The following is a 17458-nucleotide window of genomic DNA, read 5'->3' as shown; positions in this document are numbered from 1 at the left end:
CACTTCATCCAGATGCTATTTACTCTCAACTCCATAACTTCCAGAAATCCGAATCCCATATGTTTAATTTCTCTGTGCTCCTAACTGCTCCTCCTCTGCCAGTCTCATCGTTTTACTGCTACGATCCTGTCGTTCACTCCTGATCCTGTGGCTTCAATCACAGTCTTATTGCTCATTATTCCTGCTTCGCTTTGACAGAACATGCAGGCTATAAAGTTTGCACTCTTTCCGATGCAGTTTTTCTTTGGTCTGTGCAGTCTTCGGTAACAAGCTGTTTCAGGCGGGAAAGCTGGGATGGCTACCGCTCCAATAAACAGAGACTTGAAAGAAGCAGGGTAGACTTGTGCCACAGAGATGAAAAACCAGATGTCATCTCTGTAAACCAGACACATACAATAACTGCAGTAACGACTGGAACGACCAGAACACAATGGACTCGCTGAATGCTGCAGCATCAAAGAGACGTGGAGAGAATCGAGATGCGACAGCACAACAGAAACTTTTCTGCCAGACATTTAGAGCTGTGTCACTGTGTGTTTGTGTTCACGCTTGTTTGAGGTTAATTACACTTGTCGAAAAATCCCTTTAGCAAGTTGATTAGTCTCTTAGCAACAGAGTCTGCCGGCTGCTGGGTTGCTGTGATAAACAGCCCCAAGAAAACTGCATTTATGTGTGTGTACTTAATAATTCAGGCATTTGTCGCTCTTTAATAAGCGTGAGTGACTCAGGGCAACAGTCGCAATTCATTCGGGTCATGCTAATCTTCTAACGAACAACTACAGAGTCACGATGCAGCCGCCGCTGAAAGCAAAAGAAGACTCTGAATGTATCGTGCGTGTTTACGAGGCAATCGACGGCCTCTTCCCAGCCTCGCCTTTCCTACCTCACCCCCCTTCACTCAAAGCCCGGCAGGTTTGGTTCGTGCTGATCAAAGCAAATCCACGTGAATGTTTCGAACCCTCACAAGTCCTGAAGCTCTCTTCTCTCATCGTGCAAACACCTGTCCAAGGTTCCCTCTCGTTTTCAGAGGCACTCTGCCTCTTCTTCACCTCCTTTAGTAAAGTGACTCTTTTCATAGCTTCTATCAGGATCCTGCAGGAGCTGTCGGAGAAAACGGAACCATTGTTCTTTTGTTCTTTTTGGTTCCACAACAGCTTTCGAGGATTTTGTAGCCGGTGGCAGAGCGCAGTCAAGAAGCCAGTGTGATTTGTCCTAGAAACATTGTGTAATCAGCGTTTACCTTGGGATGATGTGTGAAAGGAACCTACTCATGTTTCAAACCTACGAACGCCACTCAGTGCAAGTCTGGCGTGTTGAAGCTCGGGTGTCGCTGGTTGCTACCCCTGGAGTATCACCGTAATCAGCGGTTTAAAACAAGCTCACGTGCATGTCACCTTATTTAATATAAGATTAGGATAATCAGCCAATCAGTGATCAATAGTCAATAATAGAACATCACTGCTGAGAGTTAACGGCCCGACCACAGAAGTATTTCAGGGTCTTTTTCAGTCACATGGACAGGATGGAGTTCGAGGCCTTGTGCAGTAATGAGTATAAGGTGGAACTCTGCTGTCGGGCAAAGCGTCTGATTTATCTGCTGTGAGTCAAAGAGCTGAAACGAGCCTCTGCTTGGAGACTTGTGGACATTCTCCCTACAGACTGACTGAGGAGCTCTGAGTAGAGCTGCTGCTCGTAAGCGTCTGGAGATTTTGCTGTTTCACATCAGCTGTTCATGGCCCGATGTACGTGAGGATCTTTAGCCTCAATCCAAAATTTCATCGGCCTGAACAAATCAAAGCCTGACATCCGAGACCAGCAGCAGTCAGATGCTCAGTGTGATTACGGCGCTACACCGAACCAAGTGGACCAAACAAGGCCTTTTGTTAAGCGTGCGTGTTGTTGTAAATTAATTCTGAGGTAAACAAATATTTTTCTGTTTAATTTTGTGATTCATGAACTTTTGTTGCATCTTTTGTAAGTTGTTGTATATGTGACATCACATCCTGCCTGAAGATAATCCTTATATGATTATCAGGATGCCGTTTCCCTTTTAACTTCCAGCTTTCAATATTCGCGTTAAAGTATTTATTTATATTTTATTTATGGAGCTTTTGTATACTAACATTTGATGTTGGGAAAACTAAACCGGCTCCTCTGAACTGTTAAAAATAATTCCTCGCGCTCGATTTTGTGTGTGCAGAAGTGGCAGTGTGTGGAGGACGCCACGGGGAAGCTACGGCTCTTCAAATGTAAGAATGAAGGAGGGGCCACAAGCTTCCAGAGGGGTGTGATTGGCCGTCAGCGTCCAATCAGCATCAAGTCACAACTGTACCTTCCAAATTCTGGTGCCTGCGACTGCGATTTCCGTGACCTGCGACCTCTGAACCTTCGACCCTCCATGATGAAGCCGTTCAACAAGAAGCCTTTCTTCTCCAAAAAGAGTGAGTGTTAACGCTTCAGTCCACCAGGGGGCAGCAGTGATTATTAGGCATGCGCAGTTTGCCTCATGAAAAAATAATTTTGTGTTGGGTTTAAAATGGAAAACTGTTGAGCGCCACGTGTGAGCAGTTTAGCAGCTTTTCTGGAATTCTCTGATTCCTTTATTAAGTTTCATCCATAAATCGCTTAAAAGCCTAAACAGGTTAAAGGTGCGATCAGTGGTGGGGTTTGTGTCATCATGCTGCTCGCGGCGTCTGCAGGATGCGAAGGGATGATTGGATACATTTGGATGATGCGTTTAAAAGAGTGCCAGGACAAGATGATTGTTGTTACTGACTTTACAGTGGTTTCATTGTTGTGGATGACTGGTGTACGCAGATGTTTTAATCCCAACGATTAATAATTCAAACGAGCACCTACTCACCGACACGTTGGAATCATCACTGTGACCAAGTCTGACAAACTCCTGCAGATATGACACATTAGTGCCGGTCATACTCACAAACAGACGAACCTCTCACCAAAGAAATGTCAGAGCTTTTGGAAAATAGTACCAAAATGTTTTTGCATGACACTTATTTGCAGTTTTTAATTTTCCAGCTGCTGATTGCTGCTGATTTTAAACTTTCATTTTTTTTTTCAGCGTAGCTGTCGCTGCTTTGTGGTAATAAGTTTGTCATGAAACAGGAGCCGCGGTTCATATGAGATGATACGAGCACTGCTGTATGTGCTCAGAGAGAAAGACGGTGCATAAAGTCCTCAGACGTGTCAGCTTTAGATCTCTTTCACTCCTCTGATTGACAAACTCATCTCGCCAGGATGACACGTTTGATGGCAGGTTTGAGGCGGCTCAATGCGGTCGTAGAGGAGTGCACACTCTTGTCATGGTTTGGATCTTTATCTCTGAGTTCAGCAGTGTGTTTGGCTGATCCTGTGTCTGATGGATTGCTACTTTGAACTCTGTGGTTGGAGGCCCACATGTTTAAATAATCCATTTGTCAGATTTGTTCAGATGTCACATTAGAGCATAAATTTAAGTCCTGCAGCTGTTTTTCACAGCACCACTCGGAGCAGTGACTGTTGTGCACGAGGCTGGGTTTGTTTACCATGTGCATGCAAGCACACGTGGTAAAATGTCCTTTCTTAATTCCTTAAATTGAAGCAGGAACAGGATCGACTCTTAAGTCCGTGTAACGAATAAAGAAGTTAATTTCTTTTTAGGTCAGTTTCCAACAGCTTGCCACCAGAGCTTCCAACCTTTCCTTTAATGACTTTTCTATTTCCCTTTCTTTCTTGTGAAGAGGCTGTGAGCGAAGATGTTTTTAGATTTAGAGATAACCTGGTTTCTCCTGTTTCAGAGCTGTTGTTCTCAGGCCGCAGCTTCCACTTTGTGGTGTGATGCTGACCTCTAATGTCTGAGGACAGCACTGCATCACCCTTATGGTGGTAGAGATGCAGATATTTGAGGTTCTCCGTCAATGATGAGCTTTAGTTTAGCCATTACTATAACACTGAGGCATGTAAACGTGTACTTAGAGACTGCAGGAAGTGGATTTTATTGTGTAGGGCAAGAGCAGTGTGATGATAAACTTCTTATTCTTCTCAGTGGTGATATTCGCTGAGGTGATGAGCTTAATTGTGTTTGTCTGTCAGAGTTCAAAGCCCTGAAGAATTACTCCAGGAACCGTTACAGCCGCTCTCTCTCCATGACGAACAATTACCCTGGAAACCAGAGCCTGGCAGGCTGGGATCAGCCAATGAGAGACGAGTCTGAGGACGAGTTTAGCGGGATGGGAGGAGATCCCAACGCCGTGGTCACACCCAACTCTGTCAAAGTCACTCACCGGTCAGTAATGCTTGTTTTTTTCGTGTTATGATATGATGCTCTTTAACCAAATACGACTGATATTAAATCTGTTTTCCTGCAGATGTTCCATCCTGTCTAATGCAACAGTGAAGTGTGACACGGGAGTGTATCAGTCCCTGCAGGCCTGGAAGGACCACAAGCTGCATATCGACCACGAGGTAACGTCCTTCTCACGTTTCTGTAAAAGCCACACAGCAGTACGAGTTAGCGTCTCTGCACTGTTGGCACCACAAACTGTATGTGAGGTGGACATGAAGCGCATGAAAGGAGCATTCTGTCTGACGGCCTCTTCTCTTCTGTATTTGATCTCTGACCTGAGGACACACTTTGCTGATGGTTTTGCTTTCTTTTTTTTAAGTCTTATCATTTCTAACCTGTTGGTTCTGAAGATTTTGGACCTGTTAGAGTCAAAAACATAAAGGAAGGCACATTTTAGGCCCGCCCTACCTCGTGATTGACAGGTCACTATCACTGCTTCACGGTGAGATCCATCACTCGCTTGTGACTTCCGGGTTCAACAAACTAAGCTGCCAACAACCAAAACACTTCACAACTTTAGTGACTATGAACAGATTTTAAAACAACTTTTTTAAAGGCTTTAATTTAATCTAAACTTGACCTTCTCCAAAGGTAGTGCTGGTACCTAAACCCTAGTCTCCTGCTTAAAGGTTTTTTGTGAATTACCCCCTGAAGCTCTGGTTTATTTAGTGATATTTCCACCTGAAATAACGTCCCACAGTCACATGCAGACACAGTAGTGCTGAGATGTTGAATCAGTCAGTGCGCTCTTGTCCCTTTAAACTGAACTGTCCTCGAGCTTTGAAGCTCCTGACTCAGCTTTTTCTGAAAGGTGGAGGGAGGATGTTCATAAAGTGCTTGAGCCGCTCCGCTTCCCCACGATCCATCTGCATGTTTGATCAGGCACAGATTTTGCACCGTACGCCCGACCTAACAAAACCCTGGGGTTGTGCATGTGCGAGGCAAGTGTCGTGGAGTCGGTTTATAAAGCAGCAGAATAATCAATCAAATTAGTCGTCATGTATAAAAGTAAGAAAACAGTCCAAATTAACTCATTCACTGCCATTGACGTCTATAGACGTCAATTACGTTTCCAATGGGAGGGGCTAGAATACAACCTCGGGCAGCTTGTCAGTGAACATCAGACTGCTTGAAATGTATTTTTCACAAAAAGCTCGTTTTCTCCCTTTTTGTGGTCAAAACAGGCATTTTTGGTGGAACCCACCTCTCTTCTACAGCTGATTACTAAAGAATGGAAAATGGTAGAAACAAGCTTTTTTTTTTGGATGGAAGAAGAGAGTCTGTTCTTCATTTTGGTAGGTTCAGCGTTTATATGATCATAACACACAGTTTTCTGTGGCTCTTCAAAAATGAGTGAAAATGCTCAAAAACCCTGGCAGTGAATGAGTTAAGCACAATTTAATGGGAAAGGTTAAACACAGGGCACATTTAAAAGTCAGTGATCGCAGTGATTACACCAGTGATTACACCAGTGATTACACTGTTCATTGATCTGATCCTATTCTAGGTGCTGGGATGTGCAGAGTGTGGATAACATTAGCAGCCCTGCCTCCTGGCAGGTTAGCGTTTCCGTGTCTGTGCAGACTGTAGCTGCCCGCTGTTCCGGGTGAATGATTCTGTGACAGATAACTGAGTCTGCCGGGTTCCTCTCTCTCTCCACCTCATTGGTTTACAACTTCCTGCTACATACTGGGATGCTGCTGTCTGCTGGACTGCAGCCCCGGCTCCTGTCAGGTGTGCACAACACGGTACACCTGTCAGGTAAACCTGGGAGTTGTAAATGAATGAAATAGGACTAATTGGTTCATCCAGCTAACAAGATCTGCAGCATCTAGGCAACCAGTCGTGCTCACCCAGCCAATCAAAACAGTAAGTTAGAGAGTGAAAAAGACTTACAGCAGTGACGCTTGTTTTAAAAAGTTTGGGATGTCGCTCTAAAAATCCCAGCTCACACCCGACGCCGCAGAAGTGAAGTAAGTTTAAGGTTCTGCAGAATATTATTAGTGGCTCTGAATGATACCTGTGACATTCTCTCAGATTGAGACTCTGCAGACGAAGATAAAGAACCTGAGAGAGGTCAGAGGTCACCTGAAGAAGGCCCGCCCCCAGGAGTGTGACTGCAGTAAATATCTGTAAGTAGCAGAAAAGTGCACGCCACAGTTTTAGATTCATGCATGTGATTAAACGCGATGTGACGTTTGTGTTTCTCAGGTACAAATCCAAACTGAAGAACAAACTGAGGTACAGAGGAGGGAGTCTGCATCCGTTCAGGTGAGACCATTGTGGCGATAAGCCAGCACGCTGTGTTTTTACATAAATGGCCCTGGGCAGCTACATCCTACAAGCTTTATCTGTGTGTGTGTGTGCGTGTGTGTGTGTGTGTGTGTGTGAGCAGGAAGGCCGGGGCTCGGGACAAGAAGGCGTGGCTTCTAAAGGAGCAGAAGAGGAGGAAGAAGATGAGGAAGATGATCAAGAGAATCAGAAACAATGACACGTGTTCAATGCCAGGACTCACCTGCTTCACTCATGACAACCAGCACTGGCACACGGCGCCGTTCTGGACGTGTAAGAGCCAGTGCTTTACTTTGTGATGATCATCACAACCCTGAGCGTTTCGACATCACGATGTTTGAGCTTTCGATCGTTGTTGTTGCAGCCACTAAAAGAGTTTGCTGTGATCTGTGTTTGTGCTGTGCTTATAAATAACGCCATCAAAGTGCTGTCCCAAACCGAGAACCACACTTTCTAAAAATCTCCTCGTTCTTCGGGTTTAACCAGCACAGCAAGAAAAATATTGTTAATGAATATGTGTGTGTTTGTGTTGGTGTGTGTGTTGCAGTGGGTTCATTCTGCGCCTGCACCAGTGCCAACAACAACACGTACTGGTGTCTGAGGACCATCAACGAGTCCCACAACTTCCTGTTCTGTGAGTTTGCGACTGGCTTCCTGGAGTACTTTGACCTCAACACAGACCCGTACCAGGTACAGAGCAGTTTTCTGATTTTAGCTTAAAGGTGTTGATTTCCTGCGTTAGCTCGCTGACATGCTTCCCATGACATAAATGCTTCCCAAAGTCCCAAACTCTAACCTCATTGTGGCTTTAACCCTCAAGCAGGTCTGTGAAAGGGAGGGGGGGTCTAAAAGTCAAACTGGTCCTCGTGAAAAATATGTGGTCATGTTCTATCTCATCATCATCTTTAATCTTCGGTTTCCTGTGAGAAATGACTTCACTCACACAATCGTGTTGTTCTCAAGAAAGCTGCAGTCTTCTCATCTAAAGCATTCAGTGAGTGTTACAGCCGACCTCTACTGTGCGACCGCCTGTGTATGATACGTTCAGGAGACATCTGGAAATGAAAGCTCCAAAACATAGCCTGGGTTGCCTCAAGGCGCTTTATATTGTAAAGTAACCCCCTGTGAACAAGCGCTTTGGCAACAGTGGGAAGGAAAAACGTCCCTTTAACAGGAAACCTCCTGGGAAGGCCATCTGCCACAACCAGATTGGGGTCAGGAGAGAAAGACGGGACAAAAACACACTGTGGAAGAAGTTAGGGATGAATAATAACTAATGATTAAATGCAGAGAGGTGAATAAACACACAGTGAGTGAAGAAGAAGCACCCAGTGCATCATGGGAATCCCCCAGCAGCCTACACCTATTGCAGCATAACTAAGGGAGGATTCAGGGTCACCTGGTCCAGCCCTAACTATATGCTTTAGCAAAAAGGAAAGTTTGAAGCCTAATCTTGAAAGTAGAGATAGTGTCTGTCTCCTGAATCCAAACTGGAAGCTGGTTCCACAGAAGAGGGGCCTGAAAACTGAAGGCTCTGCCTCCCATTCTACTTTTAAATACTCTAGGAACAACAAGTAGGCCTGCAGAGCGAGAGCCAAGTGCTCTAATAGGGTGATATGGTACTACAAGGTCATTAAGATAAGATGGGCCTGATTATTTAAGACTGAAGGTTTTTCAGGGAGCTTTTAGGAAGTCCTGATAATAACAAATTACAGTCGTCCAGCCCAGAAGTAAAAATGTGTAAACTAGTTTTTCAGTGTTTCCCTGAGACACGATGTTTCTACAGGTTTGCATATTTCTTTCATTTATAAATGACACACATTCAGCCCGACAGTCACACTCACAATGCACGCGTCCAAGAAACTTGCATGACAGCAGAAATGTGGAGTTCCTGAGGCCCCACGGCTGTTGGGCTGATACACCTCATCTAATTTACCTGAACACAAACCACACAAACTACCGCCTCTCTCTTTGTCTCCTCATTTCTGCTTCCAGCTGATAAATGCTGTCAGCTCTTTAGATCGGACGGTTCTCAATCAGCTCCACGTGCAGCTGATGGAGCTCAGAGGGTGCAAGGGACACAAACAGTGTAATCCTCGCACGCGCTCAGTGGAACCAGGTAAGACAAACACACACACCTTGGACAAACGTCATTCATATAGCTGCTGCTAAACAGCACAGTTTTTATTACTCTGGAACTGTTTCACTATTCTTCCTCAAAAATATGAAGACTGTCAACTTTAACTCCAACGCTCAGTTGGAGCTGCTGTACTTCTGCAATTCAGACAGCAGCTTTATGCATTTGCATATTTCCACCTGCAGATGTGAATGAACAGCATTTGTTCCCTCAGCAGCCTCAGAGCCTGTGCTCTGCTATACTGATGGCTGAATTCACTTTAATGCTGGTTCACTGTCGTGGGGATAGAGATGTTGTTGCTAAGGCAGCTTTGAGAACATAAGAAATCTTCTCAGCAATGAAGTTTTCTGCGAGAGAAAGCAGCTTCAGGGTTCTTTGTTCTTTTTAAAAAGGTGCAGAGTACGTCAGACCTGTTCAGCCAGTATTCATGGAGGCGTGTCTGTGCTTCCCACAAAATTAGCCTGGATTCAAATTAAGAGCCAGTGGCTGCAACACTGCCTCAAAGGTTTTAAGCTGTTCAGGGTTCCAGCGAGATGTGAACTTTCTGAAATTTAAAATAAAGATACAGGTTTTAAAATTTTTAAAAAGCACGGTGGTTCGAACTGTTGCCTCACAGTAAGAAGGTCCTGAGTTCGATTCCAGCATCAGGCTTTGGTCTTTCTATGTGGAGTTTGCATGTTCTCTCCAGGCACTCTGGCTTACTCCAAAAGTTCAAAGACATTCAATTAGACTTAGAATTTGAACTTTTATTGTCAATGTACAGTTGCTTACACACTGAAATTCGGAGTTAGTGGGATTAGGTTACTTGGTAATTGCCCATAGGTGTAAATGGTTGTCTGTCTCTATGTTAGACAAGTCTATCCCTATCCCATGACTCCTGGGATAGGCTCCCTGAAAAGGATGAAGCTTTTAAAATTGTATCAGAAGAGATGGAAAGATGCATTTATAGTCAATAGCAATGGGCCAAAGTTAGAGCCCTGTGGCACTCCATTACTGAAAAAGGTGAGCATCAGCAGCAACTTAACGCTTAACTTAATTCCAGCTTCTCATTGTGACAAGTCAACAACAAACAACATTATTCGTCACATACACAATCATACAGAGAAATGCTTTGTGTCCGAGCTGCACACAGGCTGCAGACGCAGCCTCGCCATTCCAGGGCTTAGTTTTAGGACCCTTACTGGATACTGGGTGGGAATCGAACTTGCAACTCCCACTCCAAAGGTGTGTGGTCTTACCACTACACTGCAGTGTGTGTGTGCATTCAGATGATCCTTGTCAAGTTGAGTGATCACATGATGCTGCTGTACTTGATGATCAGGGACAACAAAATACCTCATCACAAGTGGCCTTGCCTTTGCTCATCAACCAATCAAACTGTCTTTTCAGCAGGAGGCCGGGCACATGGCAGCTTTCATGACTACAGGTACACACACACACACACACACACACACACACACACACACACACACACACACACACACACGCTCGTATATAATGTTTTTCTGCTCTGAATGCTGCATGATTTCCTGATGGAGCTGAGGGCTGCTGGTGGTGAAGCAGAGAGAGAGTGTGTGCGTGTGTGTGTGTAACATGGTGTGTGTTTGTTGCATCAGGCTGTTTGAGAGGAGGAAGTGGCAGAGAGTCAAGAAACCTTCATCGTCTCGAACCCTGTGAGTCTTCCTCCTCATTTTCCTCTTCATCTGACCTGCATGCTGCTTACTGCCTTTAACTGTGTGTCTGTAACATACAGTAGAGATGTGAATAAAAATAAATAAATACAGTAAAAGCCTTAGTTGAGTTAAACAAGCTGGTCTCCTCGTGCACCTCTGGACGGTTCTCAGCTCAGCTGAAGTCTCGGCCTGTCCACCTGCACTTGAAGTACACAGTGAGGCAAATGTGGCGAGTAGAAGCACATGACCGCTGTCCTGGTGTGGAGAAATGTGGGCACGCACCACAGTTTGGCTCATTTCATCTGAATGTTGTTCCTCAGACACTGGAGGACATTTCCAGCTCCACTTTGACAGGCTCAAATATCACACTGAGCTATAACCTCACACTGGAGTGAGCTTCAACCAGAGCCCAGCTCTCGCTAACAACAATGATCTTTCACAATAAATTTAAGCCAGTTTGAAACAAAAGTTCATGTTTGCACTTAGTGTCACTGCAGGACTTCAGCCTTGCTGAAAGAGGTCTGCAAGTGGCTGACAGGATGACTTCGAAGGGTCGAAGGTCATATGTCTCCTTCAGGTCTCAAAATAACTTCCAGCTGTTATACTAAAAACAGACCTGAGAGTGATGGATCAACCTTTACTGATGCTAATAGGTTTTTCTATCCAAAGGAAGTGTAAATATGACCTGAATTTCAAAATAAAACACTGCCGGTGGAAATGCTAACTGATGTCTGTTTGCGTCCACATGAGTACTGAGGAGTGTAATTGTTACCAGCAGCAGGAAATAACTCATATGATGTGTTAGATGTTCTGGTTTTATCAAAAGTGAAAGCCTGAAGGTGCAGAAACCTAAAAGTAGAGAGTGTAATTCATTTACTGACTCGTGCTGTTTGGCAAACAACCTTAATAAAGCGCGTTTGTGTCTGAGCCGCCTCCTGTGCTGCTGCCTGCATGGCCTCTCTGCTGTAACTACTGTAACTCACACTCTCAGTGCAGACACACAACTGTGGTTCAAGTGTGTGTGTGTGTGTGTGTGTGTGTGTGTGTGTGTGTGTGTGTGTGTGTGTGTGTGTGTGTGTGTGTGTGTGTGTGTGTGTGTGTGTGTGTGTCCAAACAGGGGTCCGATCTGGGATGGATGGAAGGGCTAAACCTTTATATTGGTTGAACTCCACCCACATCAGCTCGAAGGTGGAGGGCGTGGTCGTCAAGACATCATCACCAATTGACCACCACGGCTCCGCCTCACCTGTCAGCCAATCAGCTTCTTTAGTCTATGTGACATCACCAGGACCTCCCACCCTGCCGCTCAGGGAGACACTGGGACAAAATAGTCGACGCACCCTTCCACTGGGTGCTCCCGCTTCCTCCTCTTCCTCCCTTGACAAGGAGGGGAGCACCATGTGGAGGAGCAAGAAGAAGGAGGAGGATGGGGATGAGGAGGAGGATGGGGATGAGGAGGAGACAGAGAGGTAGACGAGGAAACCGTGATTGTAAAATAAAAGCAGGCTTGTTTGAGGAAAAACGTTTTGCTGTTTCACACCACCGAACATCAATCTGCTGAAATTCTATCTCTTCTTATCGACTCCTGTTTTCATCTCGTCTCTGACAGAAATCATGTTGCTTCAGGTGTTCATTAAGCACTCTTTGATTTTAATCAGTTTTTTTCAGACAGCAACGCTGGAGCGTCTGTTTATAAAAAAGTTTCTTTTCTCCGTTTTTTTCAGCGACTCTGTTAAAGATGGAAAAATTCAGATAGATGTTATTTTCCCATTTTTGTCTCCAGTGAGAGAACAACACAAACAGCTTCTGCCGTGATGAAATAAATGTTGTGTACCAACCTCTTAACTTTATTTTTGATACATTTTCTTGCTATTACACTATGTTGAAAATGGTAAATTGGTATTAATAACAAGAAAATGTTCATAAGGAAATGTTTGTCCTTGATACAGGAAACTTTGCTTGTTCCACAAAGATGGAATAAATTAAAAAGAGGAAACATGTGAACCCACTATGAGGACGAACATTTGTATTTTTTATGGCTTTACAGTTTTTTACAAAATATAATAACCTAAATCATAAATATCATAAATACTGAAAGCAGATGAAAACTGTCACAGTATAACCAGAATTTTGTTTCCACAATAATGAATAAATAAGTAAAACAAATTCACATCTCTTTAAAACAAGAACAAATATTTTAACATATTTTTGAAGCTTTGGGGGGAAATGTTCCAGCTGCAGTAAAAAACTTTTTACATGAGACACATTGTTTCTGACATTTTTATCATATCTGAGTTTTATAAGAAACAATGACATGAATACTAAAAGCTCTTGGAAATGTGAAGTATTTTGAAATTTACATTATTGTCTGACACATTTCCTTAGGGGGGAAAATTGGTATATCACAATAACAGGAGAATAAAGTCTGATGAGATTAAAAAGTAGTGAAACTTTGTTGTGACACAATATCCTGAGTCCGTCATTATTGATCAGCTTTTTAAAGGTAGTAGAAGTTTTGACATATTTTCACATTCTTAGAAAAATATTGTTATCACTTGATTCATCTTCAAAACTCAGTGGAAGAAATCTAATGATGACAAAAGAAACCATAAATAAGTGTAAACCAGTATAAAAGAACTTTAGGCTGTTTTCATGATATGAAATAAAACATTCAAAAGGTAAAAGTATGATTTTAAAGCTTGTTGAAATTTAAAAAAAAAAATAGTAACACATATAATCATAGTTTCACTCTGATTATGTGAAGTTTTACAAGAAACATTGTTAACATGCTGACAGCTGGGTTTGTGTTATTCAATTCAGTTCTATTTACACAGCTCCAAATCACAGCAACAGTCACCTCAAGGCGCTTTATATTGTGAGGTAGACCTACAATAATACATACAGAGACAAACCCAACAATCATATGAGCCCCTATGAGCACTTTGGTGACAGTGGGAAGGAAAAACTCCCTTTTAACAGGAAGAAACCTCCAGCAGAACCAGGCTCAGGGAGGGGCGGGGCCATCTGCTGCACCGGTTGGGGTGAGAGAGAATTATAAAATAAAACATTTCATTTTCATGTTATTTTGACGTATTTATCAGTTTCTTCCTTCTAAAACAATAAATCATCTCATCGTAAGGAGAAAACACAGAGTACATCCAAGTACGAATTGGTTTTTACGATGTTGCTTTTCATGGTTTCATGGGCTGTTAAATCATCTGTTTGGGAATAATAGCCTTCAAACAGTTATTTTATTATTATCATTGTTTTAAACTAAACGTGAAAGATGGTTTTAAAGGCTCAGTGTTTTGGTGGTCAGAAACCTTCATCAATGAACTGCACGGGGGCATCACTCAGACATGCATGCCTGCTAATTACAGCTAATTAACAGGCTGATAAAGAAGACGAAAGCACAAATCTCTCAGAAAGTCCTGTTAGAGTTAGAGAACTTGTGTTGCAGACACATTTTAGTCTGTAGTGACCTTGGTCGTCGTTGGCCAACCTTTGATTCCATCTTCTAATAACGATCTTATAAATGTAGGTCATCAAACTATTTTCAACACAAATGGACACTTTGTCACTGCAGTAAGAAACCTGCCATATATGTCTCACGTTTACATTATTACTTGTAAAAACGGAATCTCATGATAGCAAGAAAAAATGTCAAATATAAAAATGAGAAGTTATTTTTCTATTGAAACGTTTTTGTCATAATTTAGTATAAGAAAGTATTTTAATCTCTGATATTCTGATCATGATGAAAATGTATTCGTGTTGAACCTCGCAGTGAAGAGGCTCGCCATTTTTACAGAAGTATAGAAATGAAACCACCTCTTCCTCCTCCTCCTCCTCCTCATCAGGTGACCTCCCAGTGGCCTCATTTGTTCTCCATGTTCATATTTAGTCTTTCTAACCATCTCTGAGGACTTTAAAGGACCTGCTCTCCCTTTTCCTGTTGTTACTAAACGGAGACTGAAGCGGACGCCACAAACTTTCACGCCGACCACTCTGACATCACTGCTGATGCAAATGTGATGTTGCTTTTTCCCCCTTCGCTAACTTGGGTGTCGGTTACCGTAGTGACCGACAGCTTTATTGATGACAGAGCTACAGTTGTACTAACCTGGTGACTGACTACAGTTCCCATGATGCAATGCAGCAGCCCCGAAGTGAAGAACATGTCAGAGTCAAAGAGAACAAGCGAATGAATGAAGCGAGGGCACGGTGATGACGTCATCAGGTCTGGAAACAAAGGAGAGTTCACGGAGATCTGGTTCGGTGTTTTGGTTTTTTTAACGCTTCATCGTCCAATCACGTTGTACCTACACACCTTCCTTTTGGTTCAGTTGTTTCGTCCGCTCAGCTGAGTTTTAAAGTATTTTTTTTCATCTAGATCAACAACGGAACATATAAAATGTAAATTGTAACTGTAGAAAAGCACGACTGGATTCACACAGGAAGTCAAAACATTGAAATCATGTATTTTTGAGTTTCCACGTCTGAATATTAACGCTGAGTGTTGAGAGAAGATCACCGTCAGTACAGCTGGACAGGAAGTGATTTCAGGCTAAGCCCAGGTTTCTGTCGGTGTCCCCTCAGATACTCTGGCTCTGTCAGATAGTTTTCTTACTTGCATCTGGTCCCGCTTGTGTTTCTTATATTTCCCAGAATGCTGTTCAGCTGTTCGTTTTATTACTGCAGTGGACCTGTTCTGCGTTTCAGTATTTTCTGTAACATATCAGCTATCCAGTATTGGATGTTCATATTAAACATGGCCAAAGTTCAAAACACAAAGGTCAGTGTGTACAAATAATCACCGCGAGCGCTGGGCTTCAGACTCTCAACAGTCAGTTTCAGCCCATTTTTTCAGTGCTTGGGTCTGTGTGATGTCATAGAGAGGAAATATCCCTAACATTGTCATCGCAGGCACAGCCTCACCCACCTGCAGCAGAAACAGCAGAAATCTGGATTGTAGGAGCTAAAACAGGCAGTGAACCGAGCACCACGGCCCTGTTTGACATAAAGAAGGATTATTTTGAACTTGGACTCAGGAAAAGCTGCTCCAGAGAGTCCAGGGCTGAAAATGTGGAGCTGGAAATTAGCAGAACAGATGTCGGTGAACTCGGTGATCCAAATTATTCGTGACCTATTATTCCCTGAAGTTAGCAGTCATACGTTATAACAGTCTGTGTAATATCATTTTTTTAAAAAGTTTGGATTTACTGTATATGGAGTACCGAACAGCTCAAGGGTCAAGAGGGAGAGCACACAGTGACCTAACATGATATCACAACACCACAGTGAGACCACTGTTCATTGGCTAATCTGGGCTTTTAGAAAAAAATCAACACATTACATCACGTTAATGTCATATCAGAGTTGCCATGATGATGAGTTCTGGAGGTGATTTTCTTCCTTCCTGTGTGAATGCAGCTGTCACTCTGCTGTCTGTAGACGTTTTTTCTTTCTTTCTTTAACCCCAAAGTGTATTTTGCTCTGCGGTGCTATTTGCTGTCTAACAGATATCTAGGAAAAACCTTCTGGTTGTGTTTGAATGTATTTGTAAATGTGTAGGCGTGTCTTCTGAAGACGCACACGAGAACCGGACCGATGTGGTCCAGCTGAGCCTGGACGGACGCGCACATACACACCTTCACTTTATCCACACGCACACACACACTGAAGGACAAACTGCAGAGCACTTTGATTGGAGGATGCAGGGGACGAATGAACCAATGGAGGGTTCGTGGTGAGGCATGATGTAAAGCTGCCATGTGCAGCCAGTTAATACTGATCTAACACACCTGTACAGTCACCCACTGACCTGTGGATACAGTGATTGGTTTTAGTTTGTGAATAAAGTGTTGAATGCCAAACTGTGCCTTTTCTGTCCAAAGTGTTTTTGTCTGCAACCTATCCCAGAATTTGGCTACTGAACTGAACATGATATATAAGTGACTTAGATAACTTCTAAATATTTGGCTGAGATTGAACATAGTTTTCACACAGCTGAATAAACAGAAAACTGATTAAACTGAAGTGTGAGATGATCGAGAATTTACTCCAATGTCTTGTTATATTTTGACGCGAATCTGAAGGCGAGACCGTCCCATTTCACAGCCTCGCACTTCTGCCCTTCTCGGTCTTCGGAGGACCCGGCCCACGTAGACCGCGAAGGCTGGGTCCTCCGAAGGATGCAGGCCCTGAATTGAGACACGGCTAAAGATCCCAAGCACTGCAGCAGATCTACAACAAAATGTTGCTGCAACGGCCCAAAGTTCAGACATGAACCGGACTGAAAGGCTGTGACGGTATTTTACGGGAGCTGTGCAGAAACCTGAAAGAACAACATATAGAGGAGTGGACCAAAAGCAGCAGTCAACAGCATCAGGCTTTTATTGGTCACTACACAGTAAAACAAATAATTATAAAGCCACACATCAACATACTTACAGTCTGAATATAGGCACATTTCTTTCGTTTGAACTCCTTCCCATTAACATGCTTTTGGCCATCACCGGTGGGCAGAGAAAAATCCAGCACTGATGTTCCATCCAGCAATCAGAAAGCTCTTTTAGCTCCGATTTTGGTCTCCACCACCTCGAGTATGTTTTTTCCCCCCTTCAGTTAAACAGCTGGTCTCTAAACGCTGTTTTTTCTTTCTTTAATTGGGAAGTTACAGTCTGACACCACAAAACATTTACAAACCAAACTTTTTATGCACAAAAACCACAAAATCATCTGATTCAGTACTGACATAAAACACTGCTAAATTGATTTAGCAAAAACATTTTTTATTCATTTATAGTTTTATTATTTTTTTATTGTAACGACGCTTCTTTGCAATACATCCTGTCCCAGTTGAAAGCCGGTTTATTTCCTGTTTGTTAAATGGTTCCACGTGTGTGTTGCAACCATGAAAAACTTGCCAAATCTTCTCTGCCGGTGTCAAACAGCTCATTCTCATGAAGTACTGACACATACGAGAAGTAAAACAACTATTTTTTGGCC

The 17458-nt window shown here is 43.1% G+C and overlaps 1 protein-coding gene across 6 annotated transcripts in view; it reads left to right on the top strand.

Annotated features, from left to right (window-relative positions):
- The window catches only part of LOC101479993 (extracellular sulfatase Sulf-2), a 114281-nt gene extending 97953 nt beyond the window's left edge, over window positions 1-16328 (top strand). For 3 of the 6 annotated variants that reach the window (XM_076878435.1, XM_014411720.3, XM_014411721.3), the window contains 11 exons: window positions 2201-2441; window positions 4093-4285; window positions 4368-4464; window positions 6383-6477; window positions 6557-6616; window positions 6741-6910; window positions 7185-7327; window positions 8633-8756; window positions 10164-10200; window positions 10391-10447; window positions 11565-16328. In XM_076878435.1, coding sequence (XP_076734550.1) covers window positions 2201-2441; window positions 4093-4285; window positions 4368-4464; window positions 6383-6477; window positions 6557-6616; window positions 6741-6910; window positions 7185-7327; window positions 8633-8756; window positions 10164-10200; window positions 10391-10447; window positions 11565-11595 — 1248 coding nt within the window. In that variant the 3' untranslated portion in view covers window positions 11596-16328. The remainder of the gene's footprint in view (window positions 1-2200; window positions 2442-4092; window positions 4286-4367; window positions 4465-6382; window positions 6478-6556; window positions 6617-6740; window positions 6911-7184; window positions 7328-8632; window positions 8757-10163; window positions 10201-10390; window positions 10448-11564) is intronic. The other 3 variants (XM_076878436.1, XM_076878438.1, XM_076878437.1) reach the window with 3 other exon arrangements.
- The last annotated feature ends 1130 nt before the right edge of the window (window positions 16329-17458 follow it).

This window comes from Maylandia zebra, linkage group LG20 (assembly GCF_041146795.1).
Source record: "Maylandia zebra isolate NMK-2024a linkage group LG20, Mzebra_GT3a, whole genome shotgun sequence".
Taxonomy (NCBI): Eukaryota; Metazoa; Chordata; class Actinopteri; order Cichliformes; family Cichlidae; genus Maylandia; species Maylandia zebra.
This window is presented reverse-complemented; position numbering and strand designations above follow the sequence as displayed.